This window comes from Saccoglossus kowalevskii, chromosome 14, assembly GCF_978046115.1.
Source record: "Saccoglossus kowalevskii chromosome 14, keSacKowa6.1, whole genome shotgun sequence".
Lineage (NCBI taxonomy): Eukaryota > Metazoa > Hemichordata > Enteropneusta > Harrimaniidae > Saccoglossus > Saccoglossus kowalevskii.
Window position 1 is genome coordinate 28241255 of NC_140654.1, and position 18242 is coordinate 28259496.

The 18242-nt window shown below is 32.0% G+C and overlaps 2 protein-coding genes across 2 annotated transcripts in view; one reads left to right on the forward strand and one right to left on the reverse strand.

Moving 5' to 3' along the window:
• Positions 1 to 2652: 2652 nt before the first annotated feature.
• On the reverse strand, positions 2653 to 11610 carry LOC100367198 (transcription termination factor 3, mitochondrial-like). The gene is made up of 6 exons (XM_085508095.1): positions 11326 to 11610; positions 8846 to 9659; positions 7480 to 7572; positions 7082 to 7202; positions 3358 to 3482; positions 2653 to 2814 (listed from the first exon to the last, which is right to left on the reverse strand). Exons 2-6 carry the CDS (start codon positions 9626 to 9628, stop codon positions 2662 to 2664), a joined length of 1275 nt encoding a protein of 424 aa, XP_085364221.1. The 5' UTR covers positions 9629 to 9659; positions 11326 to 11610; the 3' UTR covers positions 2653 to 2661.
• A 12-nt stretch (positions 11611 to 11622) lies between these two features.
• Positions 11623 to 18242, forward strand: part of LOC102801541 (phosphatidylserine synthase 1-like) — a 58005-nt gene continuing 51385 nt past the window's right edge. Inside the window, exon 1 of the mRNA XM_085508096.1 lies at positions 11623 to 12034. Within this exon, the coding sequence (XP_085364222.1) occupies positions 11784 to 12034 (251 nt within the window). The 5' untranslated portion in view covers positions 11623 to 11783. The remainder of the gene's footprint in view (positions 12035 to 18242) is intronic.

An 18242-nucleotide genomic window follows, 5' to 3' on the forward strand; every position in this document is an offset into this window, starting at 1 on the left:
CACCATTTTTACCAGATAGTCATACAAGAAATCCTAGCAACAGTGAACTATTGCTTGATTTGCAACACCACATTATAATTAGCTCCACTGTTATCTTATGGCATTCATTTATAAACAAATTCTTCTTGAAAATTACTGAATTGTATATTTGATGTATATCCACTTTGTGAGTTTTATATAATTTATTGATGATCATAATTGAACCAATTAAAACTGATAAACCTTTTTCTTTAAATATCTTCTCTGAAAATGTTGAATATACAATACAGATTTAGGTTGATGTTACCATGTGAGAACTAAAAACTGAGACTTATTTGTTTGCAATCTGTCCACTTTTTCATTCTTAAAAGATCATGACTGGGATTCTACTCTGAAATGTATCCCATCATGCACTGACACAGAATTTTGTTTTTTTGTGAAGATACAATCATGTACATTTTTAAAACATTTGTAAAATTCTGTAATAAATCTTTTTTTATTTAAACTTTCATTTCTCTTGTGTTGACCTGATCGATGAACCTTTTGATACCGTAAAGTGGTAGCTGTCCCTTTGTTAAGAACAGTAATAAGGTTTATACCTGAGAACTTCCATGACATGCAACTTATGTTGGTCGCACGAGACTCCAGTCTAATTCAAATACTAATGGTCCTCTTCACACAATATATTTGTGTAAATTTTGTTCTGTGAATTACAGCCAATCACAAACAAGTTGTGCATGTTGTAAGGATAAACTTTGAGATCATATTATGGCAGATCAAAGGCCAACATTACTATTCCTTTGTTCATGCAGGATACTCTAATATTTCTGTTATGATATATCCATGTCAGTGAATCTAGAAAGAACACGTGCTTAGCTATATGTACATTTGTTTACTCAATTCCGTTCAAATAGAGAACTTATTAATAATTCAACCAATCAAATGGACACATCGTTTTATGCAGGTCAATGGTATAGGATTCAAACTTGAGTCTAGTGTTGGTAACAGGTTATGGGGTACAACTTTTACAGTATTAAGGTAGTTTGCTACCATTAAAACAGAAAAAAAATTATGGTAAATCATTCAAAACATAAGTAAAATAATCGAAAAAATGGCCATTTTGGAAAATTTTCCCAAATCTTGGGATATATGTTTCTGCTATAGAAACTAATTGTAAACTACTCAAAACAATAATTATTATATTCGTGGAAAACTTAGTTCCATGACCATACATTTTTTAAACATTAAACTGCCTGTGAAATGCCCACCCACACGTTTCCCATTTCAGATCTGTGTCCCACTGAAATGGGCAGTGTTGCTGAAAATGATTACTCGTATCCAAGTAAATTTGAGATATTTGTCGTGCTGTAGCCACACCCACCTATCCTGAATCGATCGACTGTTTCCGGTTTTCCGACTCTTGTCGAAAGTGCACCAATTGCCAAAATATGAGAGGAAGCCATACTCCTGAGCCATACTTGTATAACATTGTGTCACTTATATAACACTGCGTTGGCGTTTATTTTGTCTATTTTTTTTGAGAGAGAGAAAGATTTTAGAAGTTGCTTTCACAACAAACATTTATGATGGTTAAACGCATTGTGGACGGTTGCAGTAATACATATAGCCATAGTGTAAGTATTCACATGTTTCCAATCAATCTGAAGGTGCGGCGTCAGTGGACAAAAGCCGAGAAAGCAACGAGAAAAAGTTGGGATGGACCTCCTCTTTACAGCGTCATATGCAGTGTCCACTTCACCTCATTTTCTTTTTTCAAAAAACTGTCCTCGTCCATGAAAAAACAACTAGGTTTGAAAAAGAAGCGCCGACAACTTAAACCTGGTGCAATATCAACACTTTTGAAAGAAATAGATTCCAGTCCACCCATGTTCACCGAGGCGGATTTCAGAAGAGAGACAGACATTGGGCAAGTGTTTCAAATGATCTGACTTGTTTTGTGATCCTGAATATCGCTTTATAGAGACTGTTTAGTTTGTGTTATGTAAAAGGTAGCAATAATTTCGATAGTGCCGCGAAAACGAAGCGCTAGACAAACAGGAAATTATGCTGCCTTTGCACACTGCTAATTGTTTTCATTTTCGCAGGCTGAAAGTTTCTGAGTTGTTCGGTGATTAGTGTTGAATGTTGAATTCACACCTCTGTTACCACTTCTTACCAACTCAAATGTTGGCCAGTGCAGGGGTCCATCGACAGTGTACAAACATGAGCCAGTGACGATGACAATTATGGTGACCAGCTACGCCAGAAAGGACACATTTCACATCTGACTCAACCCTATGTGACAAAGTTGATACTATGTGTTCATCATGGTCCATTCGTCTTCGAGGAACAAGTACATAAGTGGCAATTTAGTCAAAGATGAGAAAACTGTACAAGAAATGTGCTTTATATACACGTATCGGCAATGCAAGCTGCCCAGCAAGTTCCCCTTCATACGTCACAAGGGGAATTTCTGTATGTAAATGAGAAGCTAATGAGGAGCTCGTTATAAAAATTCACAAAACTAAAATTAAAACGCATTTTTTCACTTAAAAAAAATAATTTATGTATAGAAACATAAACATTAGTAATATCGATGTAACCAATGAATGATTTTAGGTGAGACAATAGCAGCCATTTCACAGGCACTTCCTGGATATCAAGGATCTCAGATTAGGCTTGCTACAAAGTCTTGAGGAATTTATTGTAATCCAGAATTGTTGTCTTGGCGATATCTTTACAGAATAGATCATCAGGTAGTATGGCTAGCTTCTCTAATGTTACGTAGCCTGGTTGTGTTGGGTTGTACTGTGCACGTCCCAATGATGATAGGTACTGTGAAAAAATACAAACTGTCCGTAAGTGTGATGAAAACAAACACAATTCAAACTTTGCAATATGTTGCACCAAATGTTAGGCGAGAAAACTTCAGACGTGTTGTAATTTGTGTTTTTAGGCAAAACAAATAGATCTGTTTCTGTTCCATGTGTTTCAAAGGAAGAAAGATGCCACTTGCATGTGCAGAATGTATGTAAAGAATATTCTTGATGGCGTACAAAGGTTTGTTATTGAAATACTAATTTCTACATACTAAAGAGAAAAAGTATTTACAATAGATTAGAACTGTGCGTTGGGAAAATACTGAAACTAAAAATTCAAGTGATATAATTTAATGTATGAACAATTCTTTATTACGGTGAGCTAGCAGATCAAATAGCTTTCTACTTTTCCCAAGTAGCAGCATTATTTAGTTGCACATTGAACATGATATTTGAAAGAATTAAAGTTTTGGCCATATATAGTCATTGATTGGTTAACTCAAGAGTGAACAGCGCCCTCAACAGTTATAAAATAAAATTTATTGTTTTTATCACTTACTTGATGTCTCTCTTTGATTCTTGGCAAGCTGGATCTGAACACACTCGGAAACTGAACAAATTGTTTGTGTTTCAGACCCACAGTGTTGTGCAGGTAATCAAATGTACTTAGAAGTTTAAATTTTCCTGTAACAATTGAAACAATAGTCCCTGTGTTATAAAAATTACTTAAAAAATGAAATACAGTGACCCCCTTACTATGTCACACCTCAGTAAGTCTTGATTATGGCTAGGTGGAGGGTAGTTGGCTCCCAAAAATTCTATCGTCTTTAGCTGGTAGTTTTAAAGTAAAAGAACTAATAAAGTTTCGTCGCATCCTGTATTTAATTGGCTGTTGAAGAACTGGAAGAGACAACTTAACACCTACTGGCCATCAATTACTGAAATACAAAGGGTGATGGTGGCCTGACTCAAGGTGTCGACAGGGGTATGAAGTCGTGACTTCATATTTCTCAGCATGTCCCCCTTGATAAAGCTCTATTGAACTTGCTGCAATGTATTGAATCCATGCAGACATGGACACTGTTCAATAACGAAAATGTACTATAAATAAACCCATGTGTATATATGTGCTTTTTATCCATTTTCAATGCACAACCCTTCACGATACCCCTCGGTAAGTATTTTTTATTTTCATGAAAACTTATTAATACATATATCAAACATCTTTAATTGCAGTTTCTCACAGTTTTTAATTATTAATTAAGAGAAGTGATCAATGAAAAAAGAACCATTTAGGATATTCAGATTTAGACACAAATTGTATAGCTTTTGAAACATACCGGTAATTTATTATCAACATGCAAAGTTTCCTTGATATCTTGCTGCAGAATTTCTTTTAAAAAAAAGGTTGTATTTGCACAGAGAGAAAGAGCTTTATGAAACCAATATGTAAAGGTTTAGAAATGCACATTCCAGTTAGTTTGATCACTGTTTGTTCAAAAAAAAATTTAACTTTCTTTCTTTTTAACACGACAGATGTCAAATTAGTTAGCAGCATGGAATAATTCCCTTTAATGGTAGAGCTCACTGCAAACTTATGCTGATTTTGTTTTTATTTCCATAATTGTTATGTTTCATTATTTAATTAATTAATTTATGCAAACTCACTGCAAACTTATGAAAATATGGAAATTTATATTAAGAATTTAAAATCAAAAAATAATCAAATGTAAAGAAATGATCAAAATGTAATTTTTGTTTCAATGACATGATCTTTATTCCATCTACTTTACTCTTAGTTTCAAAGATATCCAGATGTTATTGTGTTGATACAAATGGACATCTAAACTGATCAGAAAAGCTGTTACCCCTAAGGCAATAGAAATAGAAATGCTCCATTATAGACGGTACCATGTACAGTTAAATTATTCAGATAGAAACACAGTAGTGCAGGGATGGACCATTAAAAATTGTGGGGAGGGCATGGCAAATGGAGCACGGGGTACATTTTTTACAGCTGAATACACATACACAGTGTTCTTTAATAGCAGAAATCATAATAACATCTTGATACAGTGACAGTGCTTTGTTTTACTGTAACACTGATCTGACACCATCACAGTCATTATTATTATTAAATTAATGAGTATGTCAATAAATATAATTTTCTTTAATTGTTCCATTATGCAATTGATATGAAAATTAGTATGGACACTTTTACTGCCAGAGTGGCTGTTTGGTGAGGACAAACACAAAATTGATGCATTTTTAACATTAAAGAACCAGTTGCAAACGCCCCCTGCTACAAAATATTACAATAATTCCTGACTCGTTACAAATTCACTACAATACACCTCAGTCAGATATGGCTATGGAGATCTTGAGAGTGAATAATGTTCCATACCCTCCTGTCATCACATCTACTGCTCCACTGATCTATGTATATTCATGATTCGATTCACATGGTTTCTCTAAAGTCAGCTTTCCATGGCCATTCTTACAAACCTGTGCATGATCATGTTAGGAAAAGCTGTATTTTGTATTTGATCTGAGTTAAATTAAATGATTTAATTTGGCATGCCAAGGAGATGGATCCATCAATCAATTTAAAACAATCACATCATAGCTTAGTTTACAATTAGTTTGGCATTTGATTTCCAATGGAAATGCGTTGCAACATGCGACTTTGTGTTCCCTTACCTTGATTTCATAAACAGTTAAGATAGAAGCCTACTCATCATTTTTGACAAATTTGTTTTTAGAACAATCCCATAGAGCGCAATGTTAAACAAAAATTGCATTTTCAACACTTTTTAAAACCCAGGTTTTTTAAAAATTCAGGAAAACAAAACATACCCCATCATTTACAATGTATTATTTTTTTCAGCCTATGTCACCAGCCTACAATTTGAGATATGTCATAATGTCTCTGCGAAAGGAACCTATGGTAAAAGTACTATAATACTAACAAAATGGTCGCTATCCACTAAAATACAACCATGATTTTTTTGAATATTAACCTGGTGACCCTCAACTTTGTTTACAGCCGTTCTGAGAATTATTCGGACAGTCAGTTAGCAAAATGACTTGCAACTTTGCAAAACACTTTGGTCTTTGCCCAATCTAGACTTGTCGGCGCCACTTGAGTGACGGGCGCGTGGTTTGGGATTACTATTTCATAGGGTTGTCGGCTTGGTGAATTGTAAGTATTATCTAGCGTGCGTTCACAGCAACCATTCTTTATTTTTTATAATTATATTGTAATTATTTTCAGTAATTTTGAAAATCACATGTTGGATGTTGCTTAAATCTGTCGAAAAATGTCAACCCCTCGCTCATTTTAGTCAGTTGTACCTGTTACAAAAATGGACTAGACATAATAACGGTCGTTATACCCCGTCATTTTCAAACTGCTGTTGAAAAGTGATTCGATCAAGGAAGGCACTTTTGATTTGACAAAATTCATCAAACCGTTATAATCAAGTTTTCCGTCTGTGTATCCCTGACGTACTCTCCCACCACTGTATAAAATCTGAATTTGATACATAATGCACCAGTAATGTAAAAACAACTTTTAGTTTGGCCCAAAACTGACGCGAAACTGCAGCGCGTCCCACTAAGAAACTTTACTTTGAGCCTTCCCGCCAACGACGAGTTCATTAATACCTGGGGTTACTCAACACTCGGGAGTTGTTTTGTAAATTACGCTATGTCAGGTGGATTCAGATGGGTATAACAATTTAAAATAACACTTTGAATGCATATACAACATATAACCTGTTAATATATGGTAACCAACGCGTGTCGTTTTGAAAACAGCGTTTTACCCGCATCTTGCAAGATAATGGAATGATTCCAATTGTGGGTGTGCTAATACAACGGCGCCATCAAGTCTAGATTGAAAAAGATCCAAGTGTTTTGCAAAGTTCCAACATATATTGCTAACTGACTGTCCGAATAATTCTCAGAACGGCTGCAAGTCAATATTCTTATATTGCCTGGAAATACAATTTATTATAAAATGAATAAATTCTGGGTATTTGAAATCATGAGTAGGCTTCAACCTTAATACAGGTTAATAGGGGAATTCTGCCAAGGTATACATGGAAAGCCAATGGCCGAATAAATGAATCTTGGCTGCCAAAGATATTTTGAAAAGTAGATGCAATTACAGGAGAAAACTAAACACTATTTGAGGATCAGAAACAAGTCATGTGACTGTCTATTGATGTCTTGTAAATTTAAAGCATCAACTGTAAAATGAAGTACTGCAGCAATCCTACCTGTCTGTAGTATTTTGGGCTGATTTAAAACCATCTTCTTAAACTCTTTCTGTGAAAACCTCATCTGTTCCTTCAGGGCAAATATACTTCTTTTCACAGTGGCTAATTTACCAGTAACAAGCTGCAAAAAATAGCAAGAACAACAATTATACCATTGGAAATATATTCATACCTAATTTCTCATTCATTAACAAACATTTTGACTTTATTGTATAACTGATTCATTCCTTCAGCAAAAATATCGAAAATGAAATCTAATTGAAAATAAAGTCATTTACAGTATGTTCTCAGAACCGAAATGGCCAACAGTCAAAATAAATTGGTTACATAATGTCTAGGAAATGACACTGGTTGGCATGGAGACAGACAGTGAAAATCCTCAGGATCCTCTTGGTTACCTTTGGGTTTCTTGTTATCAAATATCTTGTCTCATCTCCAGTTAGACTCAGTTCTTTCTGATAAAAACCCAGTTTATTATCAATTCTTTTAATCTGAAATATTAGAAAACATATTATTGATTATAAACCTAGTATATTTTCCTTTCTAAAACATTCACAACAATAACATTATTTGAAATCACAAGATTCCAACTTTTGTTTTGCTAGGAGACAATTTCAGACAATAAAAACATCCACGATTATTTTATTTTTATGAGAAAAATTCTGTAAGTGTTAACTCTACATACATTTTGCCTTAAAAAACATTCCATGTTATCATCTTTCTATCATGATGGCATTATCACAAGTTAATCTTTGAATCATGTCCATAATATTGTGTTGCTTACTTTTAATAGCAGACAGTTTCATTTGGAGAGTACTCAGTAAATAAATCACATTTACGACTAAGTTTTACTAGTAAGCAGAGTGTTTTTTAAATGAGGTCATTCTCTCATGATCAAACTTAAAAAAAATGCCTTTTTTTGAGCAGTAACATTCTGAACTTGATCTACTAATAGTTTTCAGCTATGTCGATGATTGACCACTCCAATGAATAAGCCTGGCAGGTGGTACAAATTCATGGTTTAACTTGGTTATCTTACATATCATAATATGAGGTCTAATATATATGAGGTCCAGAGACATACAGAACAGAGGACTTTCCCTAACCATCACTTCAACAGTGGCCTTTATTTTTTGGTAAGGTACTAGAAAAAATAACACATCATCTGCACACAACCTCTACTGACAATTCATTTAATTTGTCCCAACACATTTGTTTCACAAGTTAATGCATCCCAATTCACTTTCATTCCATTGCCTTTGATTAGCCTTACAATCTTGTGAAGGGTGACTTCCTTTATATATTGGTAACAAGACAATCATGCTTGATACATATATAATAAAATATGAATGGCATATAACGGGATCAGAAGGAAATGTGTTAATCCCTCATCAGTCTAGCTGACCTTCTGAAAGTCTAACAATTGAATGAACAGATGTAGTTGTAACAAAATATTTTACTATATAAATCTGATTTGCCCTGTCAGCATAAGGTCATGATATTTGCTATTTTGAGTGCATTATATAAATTAACTATTAAACTACTCAGCCCTAAAAAACTATTTCTGTCTCCAGTCTTTGCGTGCATCCGTTTCTTCATAAGCTTTTTTTTTCTTTTTGAAAAGTTCAATTATCATCGAAAAATAAAAAGATAAATTTGATAAGATAATAAAATGCACAATCTGTTTAAAAACAATTGAATGGATTTTTCGTTTTCGTTTCATCTGGGCCTATTATACAAATCATTGCAATTATGAATACTTACACTGAAATTAAGAAAATATGGTGCTCTTGTGATTATCTGAGAGATGGCTTCGTCTGTGAAATTCTTCAAATTCAGGTATGCCACTCTAGCTTCTAAATTATCTACACTCTCCATCAGAATGAAAGGATTCTTGGTGAGAAACTTTCCGAGAAGACTATCATCAACCCCAACATGGTGTAGAAATGAGAGTTTGTCTTTGATGTCTTTATCAAAATCCATTTTGATAAGGTTATCTTTGAATGTCCAGCGCTTCTGGACTTTTGATAAGTCCATACCAATCTTGACAAGGTTAGATAAAGTTTCTGATTGGTCTACATATGTTGCAAATGTTGGAGACACTGGTAATTGTGGAGTTATGTAAGGCTGGATACTTTCCAAGAATTCATCATCAAGATCTTCAAACATTTTGTGCGTTACCAGTCCTTGCTTGCCATTTCTGATGGAGGGCACTTTTTTGCCTTCTGTGTCATTATCATCAATCACAATATCATTTAATTCGTCTTCTCTTCTCTTCTCATTAAACTGACTAAGCTTAAATAAATCTAGATCATCATCTTTGTTGCCATTGCAATCTGCATCTCTATGATGGATTTGATCTTCCGATGGACCTGGGTCCCAGGACACACAGTATGTTTTTTTTGACCATGATACATAATTTGGTACATACTGAATTCTTGGCATCCAGTAGAACATCCTAGTATTTGGCAGTCGCAGTAAATGACAATGCTTCCTGGATGATGAAAGCAGCACCCTCACAGTAGTTCGTAATTTCCAGCTAGCCATATTTAAATGTCAGATCTTAATTGCTGTGTATCTAGAAAAACAAAGAAGTTTGGAAAAATTAAAACAATGGCAACAAGCCATGCATGGCACAGTCCCAGTTAGTTATCAAACTTAAGATATATAATTTTGTTTATAGTAATATAGTTCAAACATAAACGTGACAGAGATATGGATCCAGCAGCTGATGCTTGATTGTGGTAATATTTTAACACTGAAATGATTGACATTCTGTCATCTTGTATCTGATCGTCAAATGAGTACTTGTCAATATTGAGAGATATTTCTGTGGAACAGCATTAATTAAAACAAAATAGCCACTAGTCGTTCATTTTGAATACATCTGTATATCTATAACATCATGTAGAACAAATATATAAAATTTTAACATACTTAGTCAAATCATGTCAGAAATACGGCTCTAGAACAACATTCATTAAAACAAAATGGCCACTAGTTGGCCATTTTGAATCAGATTTGAAAAATAAAATGATGTGCATCAGGGGCCCAAAATGTCTTATGTATGTACCAAGTTTGAACAAAATCCACAATGCCAGAAATGCTTTATTTGTGATGATTTTTTAGCACAAATATGGCCGCCACTCGGCCATTTTGAATCAGGTAGTCAAACAAATATATCTGTACATCTATGACACGATCTATAATGAATATATAAAATTTGAACATAATCAGTCAAAGCATGGCAGAGATATGGCACTAGAACTGCATTCATTAAAACAAAATGGCTGCCAGCCATCCATTATAAATCCAATCTGAAAAACAAAATGATGTGCATTAAGGTCCCATAATGTCCAACTTATGTACCATGTTTGAACAAAATCCATCCATCCATAAATGCTTGATTTTGATGATTTTTCAGTACAAAAATGCCCCCCATTCAGCCAGCTTGAATCAGATCGTGAAACAAATTGATGTGCATATGTATAATATTATCATAATGTAATAATAATAATAACTTCATTGTCAACCTATCTAACATACAATAAAGATTAAAAGATACATAAAATATACATTTAAAATACAAAAAATACAAAAAAAAAATAAGAGTATAACAGAAAAAGAAAGAATAACAGTTTCAATAAGAGTTTCTAATTTCTCTCTATTGGTATTGTTTTTAGGCTGTATTTTTAATTATTTGAATATATCGTTTCTTTCATTTATGTATAATTTACAGTTTAGAAGAAAGTGTATTTCATCTTCTACTTCATTAATTTTACAAATGAGACATTTTCTGTTGGATATATCTACGTTGTTGTGTCTTCCTGGATTCAAATCCATCATTCAGGTGTCGAATTTTTGTTAACTAACACATACTCCCTGGAGACTTTACTAATTTGACGTATACGGATGGGTATGTGAAAAAAAATATTATATCAAGAATATGACACCTTTCCATATTAAACCATCCATATATACCGGTACTATTTGTACAAATGTGACCCTCAGGCTCGTATTCAATCTATTCGTAGGTCGGCTAGGAAAGTGTCTGGGGATTGCCTACCAGGTGCATGAGTTAGGTGTAAATTAGATATGTAAATATCTTGCGCCCGCTGTAACTAGTATGCTTGCGGATGTAGTCTGTCGAAGGAATATTTGCAATTCACGGCCTCAAGGTGTAACACAACGTGAAAACCCAAATCACACACGCTGCTTATTCGCATCGACCCGGGTCAACTTACCCTTGTGAATAGATATCGTTGTAAAACTGTCAACAACTAAGTATTTTGGCCCCGGACAGTCATATTCCACCCCGGACAGTAAATACTAGTAGTAGAACCGTTGTGAAGTTGACACTGATCTGATGAGTTGAGTGTTTTAGTTTTCCCATGCATGACTACACTCACTTTCTTTGCTTCTTTATGTGAGTGGTATCGTTTTACATCGTCCGATGTTCTGCTAAACATCAGAGCATACGCCGACGAAAAAATCGCAGCATGACTCACCTGGAGATCGCCATATTTACAGTCCCCTCAACGCAGCCATTTTTATCAATATGGTACGATTGTTTAGCCGGTGATCAATTAACGAATTAAAACATCCTGCAAATGAGCAAATATGCACTCGAGTCATAAGAAAATGGTAGCTGTGAAGTTTGATACTCAAAAATAAAATTTGGAATGCAGAATTTGAAAATGGGATGGAGCTCATGGAATTAGGTATTTTTACAATCATCCAGGGGCGCTCTTATTCTGAACCGGTTCAAATGAAACAGAAAGGGAAAATGGCCAGGAAGGGACATAAGAGAACGGCCTCGGAACTCAGTGATCATTTTTCTCTGATAAATGAGCAGCAGGTGAATGATATAACATTAGAATTTTGCTATAAACCGCACACGATTACTCTTCTATCAATTGCCGTACTTACAGCGTTGTACTTCGCGTTTACACGGTAAGTAGCCAGTGCATCTTTTTGCTCTATGTGTTCCTTTCCGAGTGAATGCATTGAATCACAGCTGAGCTCGCGGAAGCAGATTTTTATTGTATGATTGTAAAGATCGTTGATCGCTATTTGCATGCAAAATGATCAGAAATCGAATTTCCAATTATTGTTACTTTACGGACACCGTAATATAAAAATGATTTAATATTTTGACAATGATGTGGTGACGTACGCGCGGCAGTGACCATGATCTCTGTTTTTGTTAGTAAAAAAAAATGGAAGTGGTAATGTGATACAAATTCAAGGGATACATATGGAACTGAAATTTGAAATTATATCAGAAAATGAGTAAATAAAAATCATAATGACATGTACAATCTACACTTAATATAATATTTTGTCACAAATGAATTATTATCGTAAATAAAAAAACTGGTCTGGTGGATTGGGTTAAGCTGGATTAAGATTTGCATGTTTAACCTTCGTCTTTATATTCGTGTGTGATATTGCAATCAATTGTCAGGGGCATCATAAATTAAAAGCATATTACTGTAAAATAAATCTCAAATTTCCCACACTGTCTATCAGATTTGATATTTTAGTTTACTAATTAGCATTTTTCATAGTTAATGTGACTACTATGCAAATGTCTAAAATATGCAAATTATATGAATAATTTTCTGGTAATGGTTTTCCTTGTTATTTGAATACTGTAAATGCATTTGTAATTTCGCTGATTTTACTGATAGTCGAAATCTGCTAAATTAAATCTACATATATGTAAAAATTATGATATAACTCAATAGTTTACCAGAAAATTTATGAATTTAATTACCCGGTAAAAATTAAAAGGGAATATGAACAAAATAGTGAAATTAAAATACAATTAATGATTATTACTGTGTATTGTTAATAGTTATATTTCCACAGCTTAATATTTGACGACATCAGGAAGAAAAAGTCACTTTTTCATGGTTTTTCAACATACACTACTAACACAATTTCCTGATTTTTCCAAAATTTCACTAAAATTTATTCATTATGAAATTAAAATGGTGTACTGTTTATTTTAATTGTTTAAAACGAAATTGTAAATAATATATTATTTAACACAAATTAAAAAAACTGAGGTCCATTGAAAGTGATAAGATAATAGGAATTATTAACCTATTCACTGGATGTTATTATTATTAACCTACCAGGACCTTGAATATTAATTTGAAAGCAAACATGTAGTTGTAGGAATTCTGGGAAATGTAAAAAAATAGTGATGCTTTTTTAGTTTTACAACTTAGTCTTGTTGTGATCTTTACAATTGTCCCGAGCTAAAACACATTTTAGTCAAATTATCGTATTTGGCAAAAGTTTTCAAAAGCAAGATGGATGATCATTTTTGACAGATTTCCAGAAAATAATCAAATCACAGAGTGCACATTGGCAGAGACTGATAAAACATGAGTGTTGTTTACACTGGCCACAGGGAACTAAAGGTTTAAGTATGAACATGTATAACAGTATTTGTTTATTTTACTAACACTAACACTAGAAAAGATAAATATGATGAAAAGAAATACAAAATGTGAAAGTAATGATGTCGACTTTTACAAAAGACGAGTAAATTTTCACAATTATTTCCAAAGATTTTGAACAAGACCATTATAAGATGGATTGTGTCTATTCAAACCAAAACTAACAAAGCAACTATGGAAAATTATGGAAAAAACAAAACATTAAAACATACTTTATTTAGTTTTTATGTATTGTGCTTTGGGATATGACGTATGCTTACTGCCCAAGATTAGAAATCTGGTTTTAACATCTTTAATAATTCATAATGTTGCAGAAGTCCAATCTACATGTATATTTCCTGTCTAAACCCTTTGATGCAATCATTTTCTGCACTAAAATTATAGTACAATTTTGAATATTTTTATAAATTTTTCTAAAATTCTTTTGTAATTTATGATCAGATGAGCATAACTTTCTACTAGATAGTTTTCTTTTTCAACAATTTTGGAAAAAATTGGAAAAATTTTGAAGATTTAGTTTCAAAACATGGATCTGCTGCTGCTGCTGCTGAGTATACATGTATTTATTTTAAAATTATCATAAAACATGGCATCATTTTGATCTTCCATGAAATTTCCTGTTGTTTTTTCTAAATTCTGTCAAAATCATGTGACATACACATTTTCAGCTATTGGGCTATAATCAGAATCACATATATTTTTTTATATTAGAAATATTTAAAACTATTTTTACCTGAAGTTTAATTCATGTACAATTATTTTTATTCATTTCTTTTGTATTGTTGAAATTAAAATCAATACATATGAAACATTTTAAATATGAAACTTGCTTTCTGTACAGAAAGGATATCTACCTAAATTGAGTGACATATTTTTAAACAATACAAATTAAAACCTAGATTGATAGATATGACAAATTATAAAATGTAGGACTGGACTATGATGGTATCTCAGATTGATATCTTTGAGTAGGATTGTATAATTTGGTTTGTGATGACCATATTTTTCACATTACCAAGAGATGCACCTGTGTCCTATATACTGTGAACCATCTTAATTTCACGATAAAAATTGATAGCAATGAAGATGTAACTGAGGTCTGTTTGCAGTACTGTATAGTGCTTAACAATTGGCATAGTTTGTTTTTTTTATTTTAAATTAAATGTTAATGTGCAAACCTAATAATAAAATGTATAGTTTCCTTCATAAACCATTTTTCTTTAGTACATCAAACCCGCTAAAATAAAACCCAGTGAATATTTTTCTTTGTTCATTGAATCTATACCAAAATTTAAAACTAAAATCTATCACAATTTATTGATTACTTTGTTCTATATAGCTGATCCCGTAGTTATAGTACTTATTAAAGAATAGTATAAAAATAGATGCACAGATTTTTTTTTTTGGAATTCTCTATAACACGTTATAAGTAGACTGCCTGAGATTGGCAGCTTAGCCCATATAATTGCAGTACCGTACATTTTGTAGAAAAGGTTATTCTGCTTATACAGTGGAATTCATTCTAATCTTTACTTAAATTTGCATAAAGACAAGAGTTATCCATGGATAACGATAAGCTTGTGATAAGACCAAACAAACAAAACTGTATGGTTCCATTAGTATGCAGCTTAAAATGTGGTAGGTTACACTGAATTGTATGTGTACATGCCATGCAGTCTGGTCACTATTGTCATGCACATCACGTTGAGTTATATCGTTAGCCCTTGCATGATTTCTATTTATAGATTTTTGATTTTGCATGCTTTCCTGTTTTTTTATTTTTTCTTAAAGAAAGTTTATGATTTTTTGGAGAGGAAATAATTATGGGTGAGATCAAACAACATATTATTTTTTCTACCTAACAAGCATAGATAAAACCAAGTTGTGCAGAGTTCTTCAATTTACTGTAATAATGATTTGTGTGCTATAATCAGTCAGGTATACCACAAGATATAGCAGAATTCACATCTTACTGTGGTTTACGGATGTTGTGAATTGTGAAATATCTCATGGTATACCCAACTACAGCAGTGGTTTATTCCTATTATATTAAACCAGCTTCATTTTAAAAGTTATTCCAAAGCTCACGAGTTCTTATACGCTTTATGTCCTATCACAAAATATTATTTGTGCAGATTTTAGTTGACTAAAATATAGTTAATTTTTATATAAGAAATGATATGTTACATAAATCTGTAACATAATGGATATTTGTGTGATATAATGAATGAAATGTGTGATATAATGAATGATATTTGTAGTATAATGAATATTTGGATGATATAATGAATCAAATGTGTAATATAATGGATATTTGGGTGATATAATAGATATTTGGGAGATATAATGAATGAAACATGTGACATAATAGATATTTTTGTGATATAATATCTATTGTGTAATATAATGAATGAAATATGTGACATAATAGATATTTTGTGATATAATGAATGAAATGTGTTGTATAATAAATATTTGTGTAATATAATGAATGAAATATGTGACATAATAGATATTTTGTGATATAATGAATGAAATATGTGATATAATAGATCTGTGTGTGATATAATGAATGAAATATGTGATATAATAGATCTTTGTGTGATATAATGAATGAAATATGTGATATAATAGATCTTTGTGATATAATGAATGAAATGTGTTGTATAATAAATATTTGTGTAATTTAATGAATGAAATATGTGACATAATAGATATTTGTGCAATATAATGAATGAAATATGTGATATAATAGATATTGTGTGATATAATGAATGAAACATGTTGTATAATAAATATTGTGTGATATAATGAATGAAACATGTTGTATAATAGATATTTTTGTGATATAATGAATGAAATATGTGGTATAATAGATATTTGTGTAATATAATGAATGAAATATGTGACATAATAGATATTTTTGTGATGTAATGAATGAAATATGTGATATAATAGATAGTTGTGTGATATAATGAATGAAATATGTGACATAATAGATATTTTTGTGATATAATGAATGAAATATGTGATATAATGAATGAAATGTGTGATATAATAGATCTTTGTGATATAATGAATGAAATATGTGACATAATAGATATTTTTGTGATATAATGAATGAAATATGTGACATAATAGATATTTTTGTGATATAATGAATGAAATATGTGACATAATAGATATTTGTGTGATATAATTAATGAAATATGTGATATAATAGATAATTGTGTGATATAATGAATGAAATATGTGACATAATAGATATTTGTGTGATATAATGAATGAAATATATGATATAATAGATACTTGTGTGACATATGTGCATACCTAAATATGTACATGACTTGCATGTTAATAACCAAATATAGATGTGTTTTTTACCAATGTTGCATGAAACAAGATTTATTTGTCTTTAAATGTTTAAATTAAGTAACATTTTGCTGCGATATCTTCACTAAAGACTGAGCCTGACTGATATGCTTGCAAAAAAATAAACAAAATTATAAATAACATGTTTTGATAGTTCCTTTGATATTTGAATGTTGTCTGTATTCACTCGTTTAGAATGTTTGGTTTGGCAGGATGTGCAAATAAATTATACTGACACATGTTTGCTTTAAATATAATAAAAGGTGAAAGTTTCACAGAAGTAATCTACAAATTCTGGGGGGTTAAACACAGAAATTATTGTAGTATACTGTAAATCAGTTTAATTTTGTTATTTTCCCTGACAAGTGAAACAGGGTCACTAAATTAAATCTTCAAATCATGCGAGCCCAACCCTTTGAGTACTACACATTTACCTGCCATAATTTGTCTGTAACATTTTGTACATTTACCGGGTATATGTATTTTTCTGTAAATTATTCATTAATTTTGAACCAAATTGACTCGATGTTCCAAAAATTAAAAAAATAAAAAAAAAAAAAAAAAATTGTCTCATTTTTTTTTTTATTTTGTGACAAAATTTGACATTGACATTCAAATTTGCTACACGTAAAGAAAATACTGTAAATACTTGTACAGTGTCCTGAGTGAATATTTATGCATTAAAGACGTATACTGTGTAAAGAGTAAGACATGTAAATGTACAATTCTGCTCAGGGATGCATGTTTACTCACAAGCAGTAGCGCAGTGATCAACTGTCGTCTGCCAATAATGAAAATTAAGCATGTTTCCCGATTCTCGTCTCTTAGCTCCCTCTGGACACTTCTGAGAAGCCTAAATATTGGTTTCATAAACAGTTACAACTTATTTATTATTTTGTGAGCCAATTATAGAGTTGTAATTAAACTGATAAATTTATTATGAGAAATTAAAATTATGACACATATTTTCAGGCTTGATCTTGAAAGTCTGCTGCGATATTTTTAATATTTTATTGTGCGCTATGACCAGTGTGTTAGAGTACTGGTAGATATGAAATAAGACAACATGTGTATTTTACCATCATTTTCACACCAATTTTTATGATTAAATTCTCCATCATTATCTACATGTATGCTACTAAATAATTTCAACTTAGTCTTTTGACATTTTGCATTTGTTGTCATGGCAACCACCATTGTACATGTAAACAATTGGAATATTATGAGAATTTTGTATTTGTTAATTATACATCTCCTATTGTGATGTACTTTTATAATGATCTTTTCAGAGGGTGTTGTCCTACCTCATTAACCTT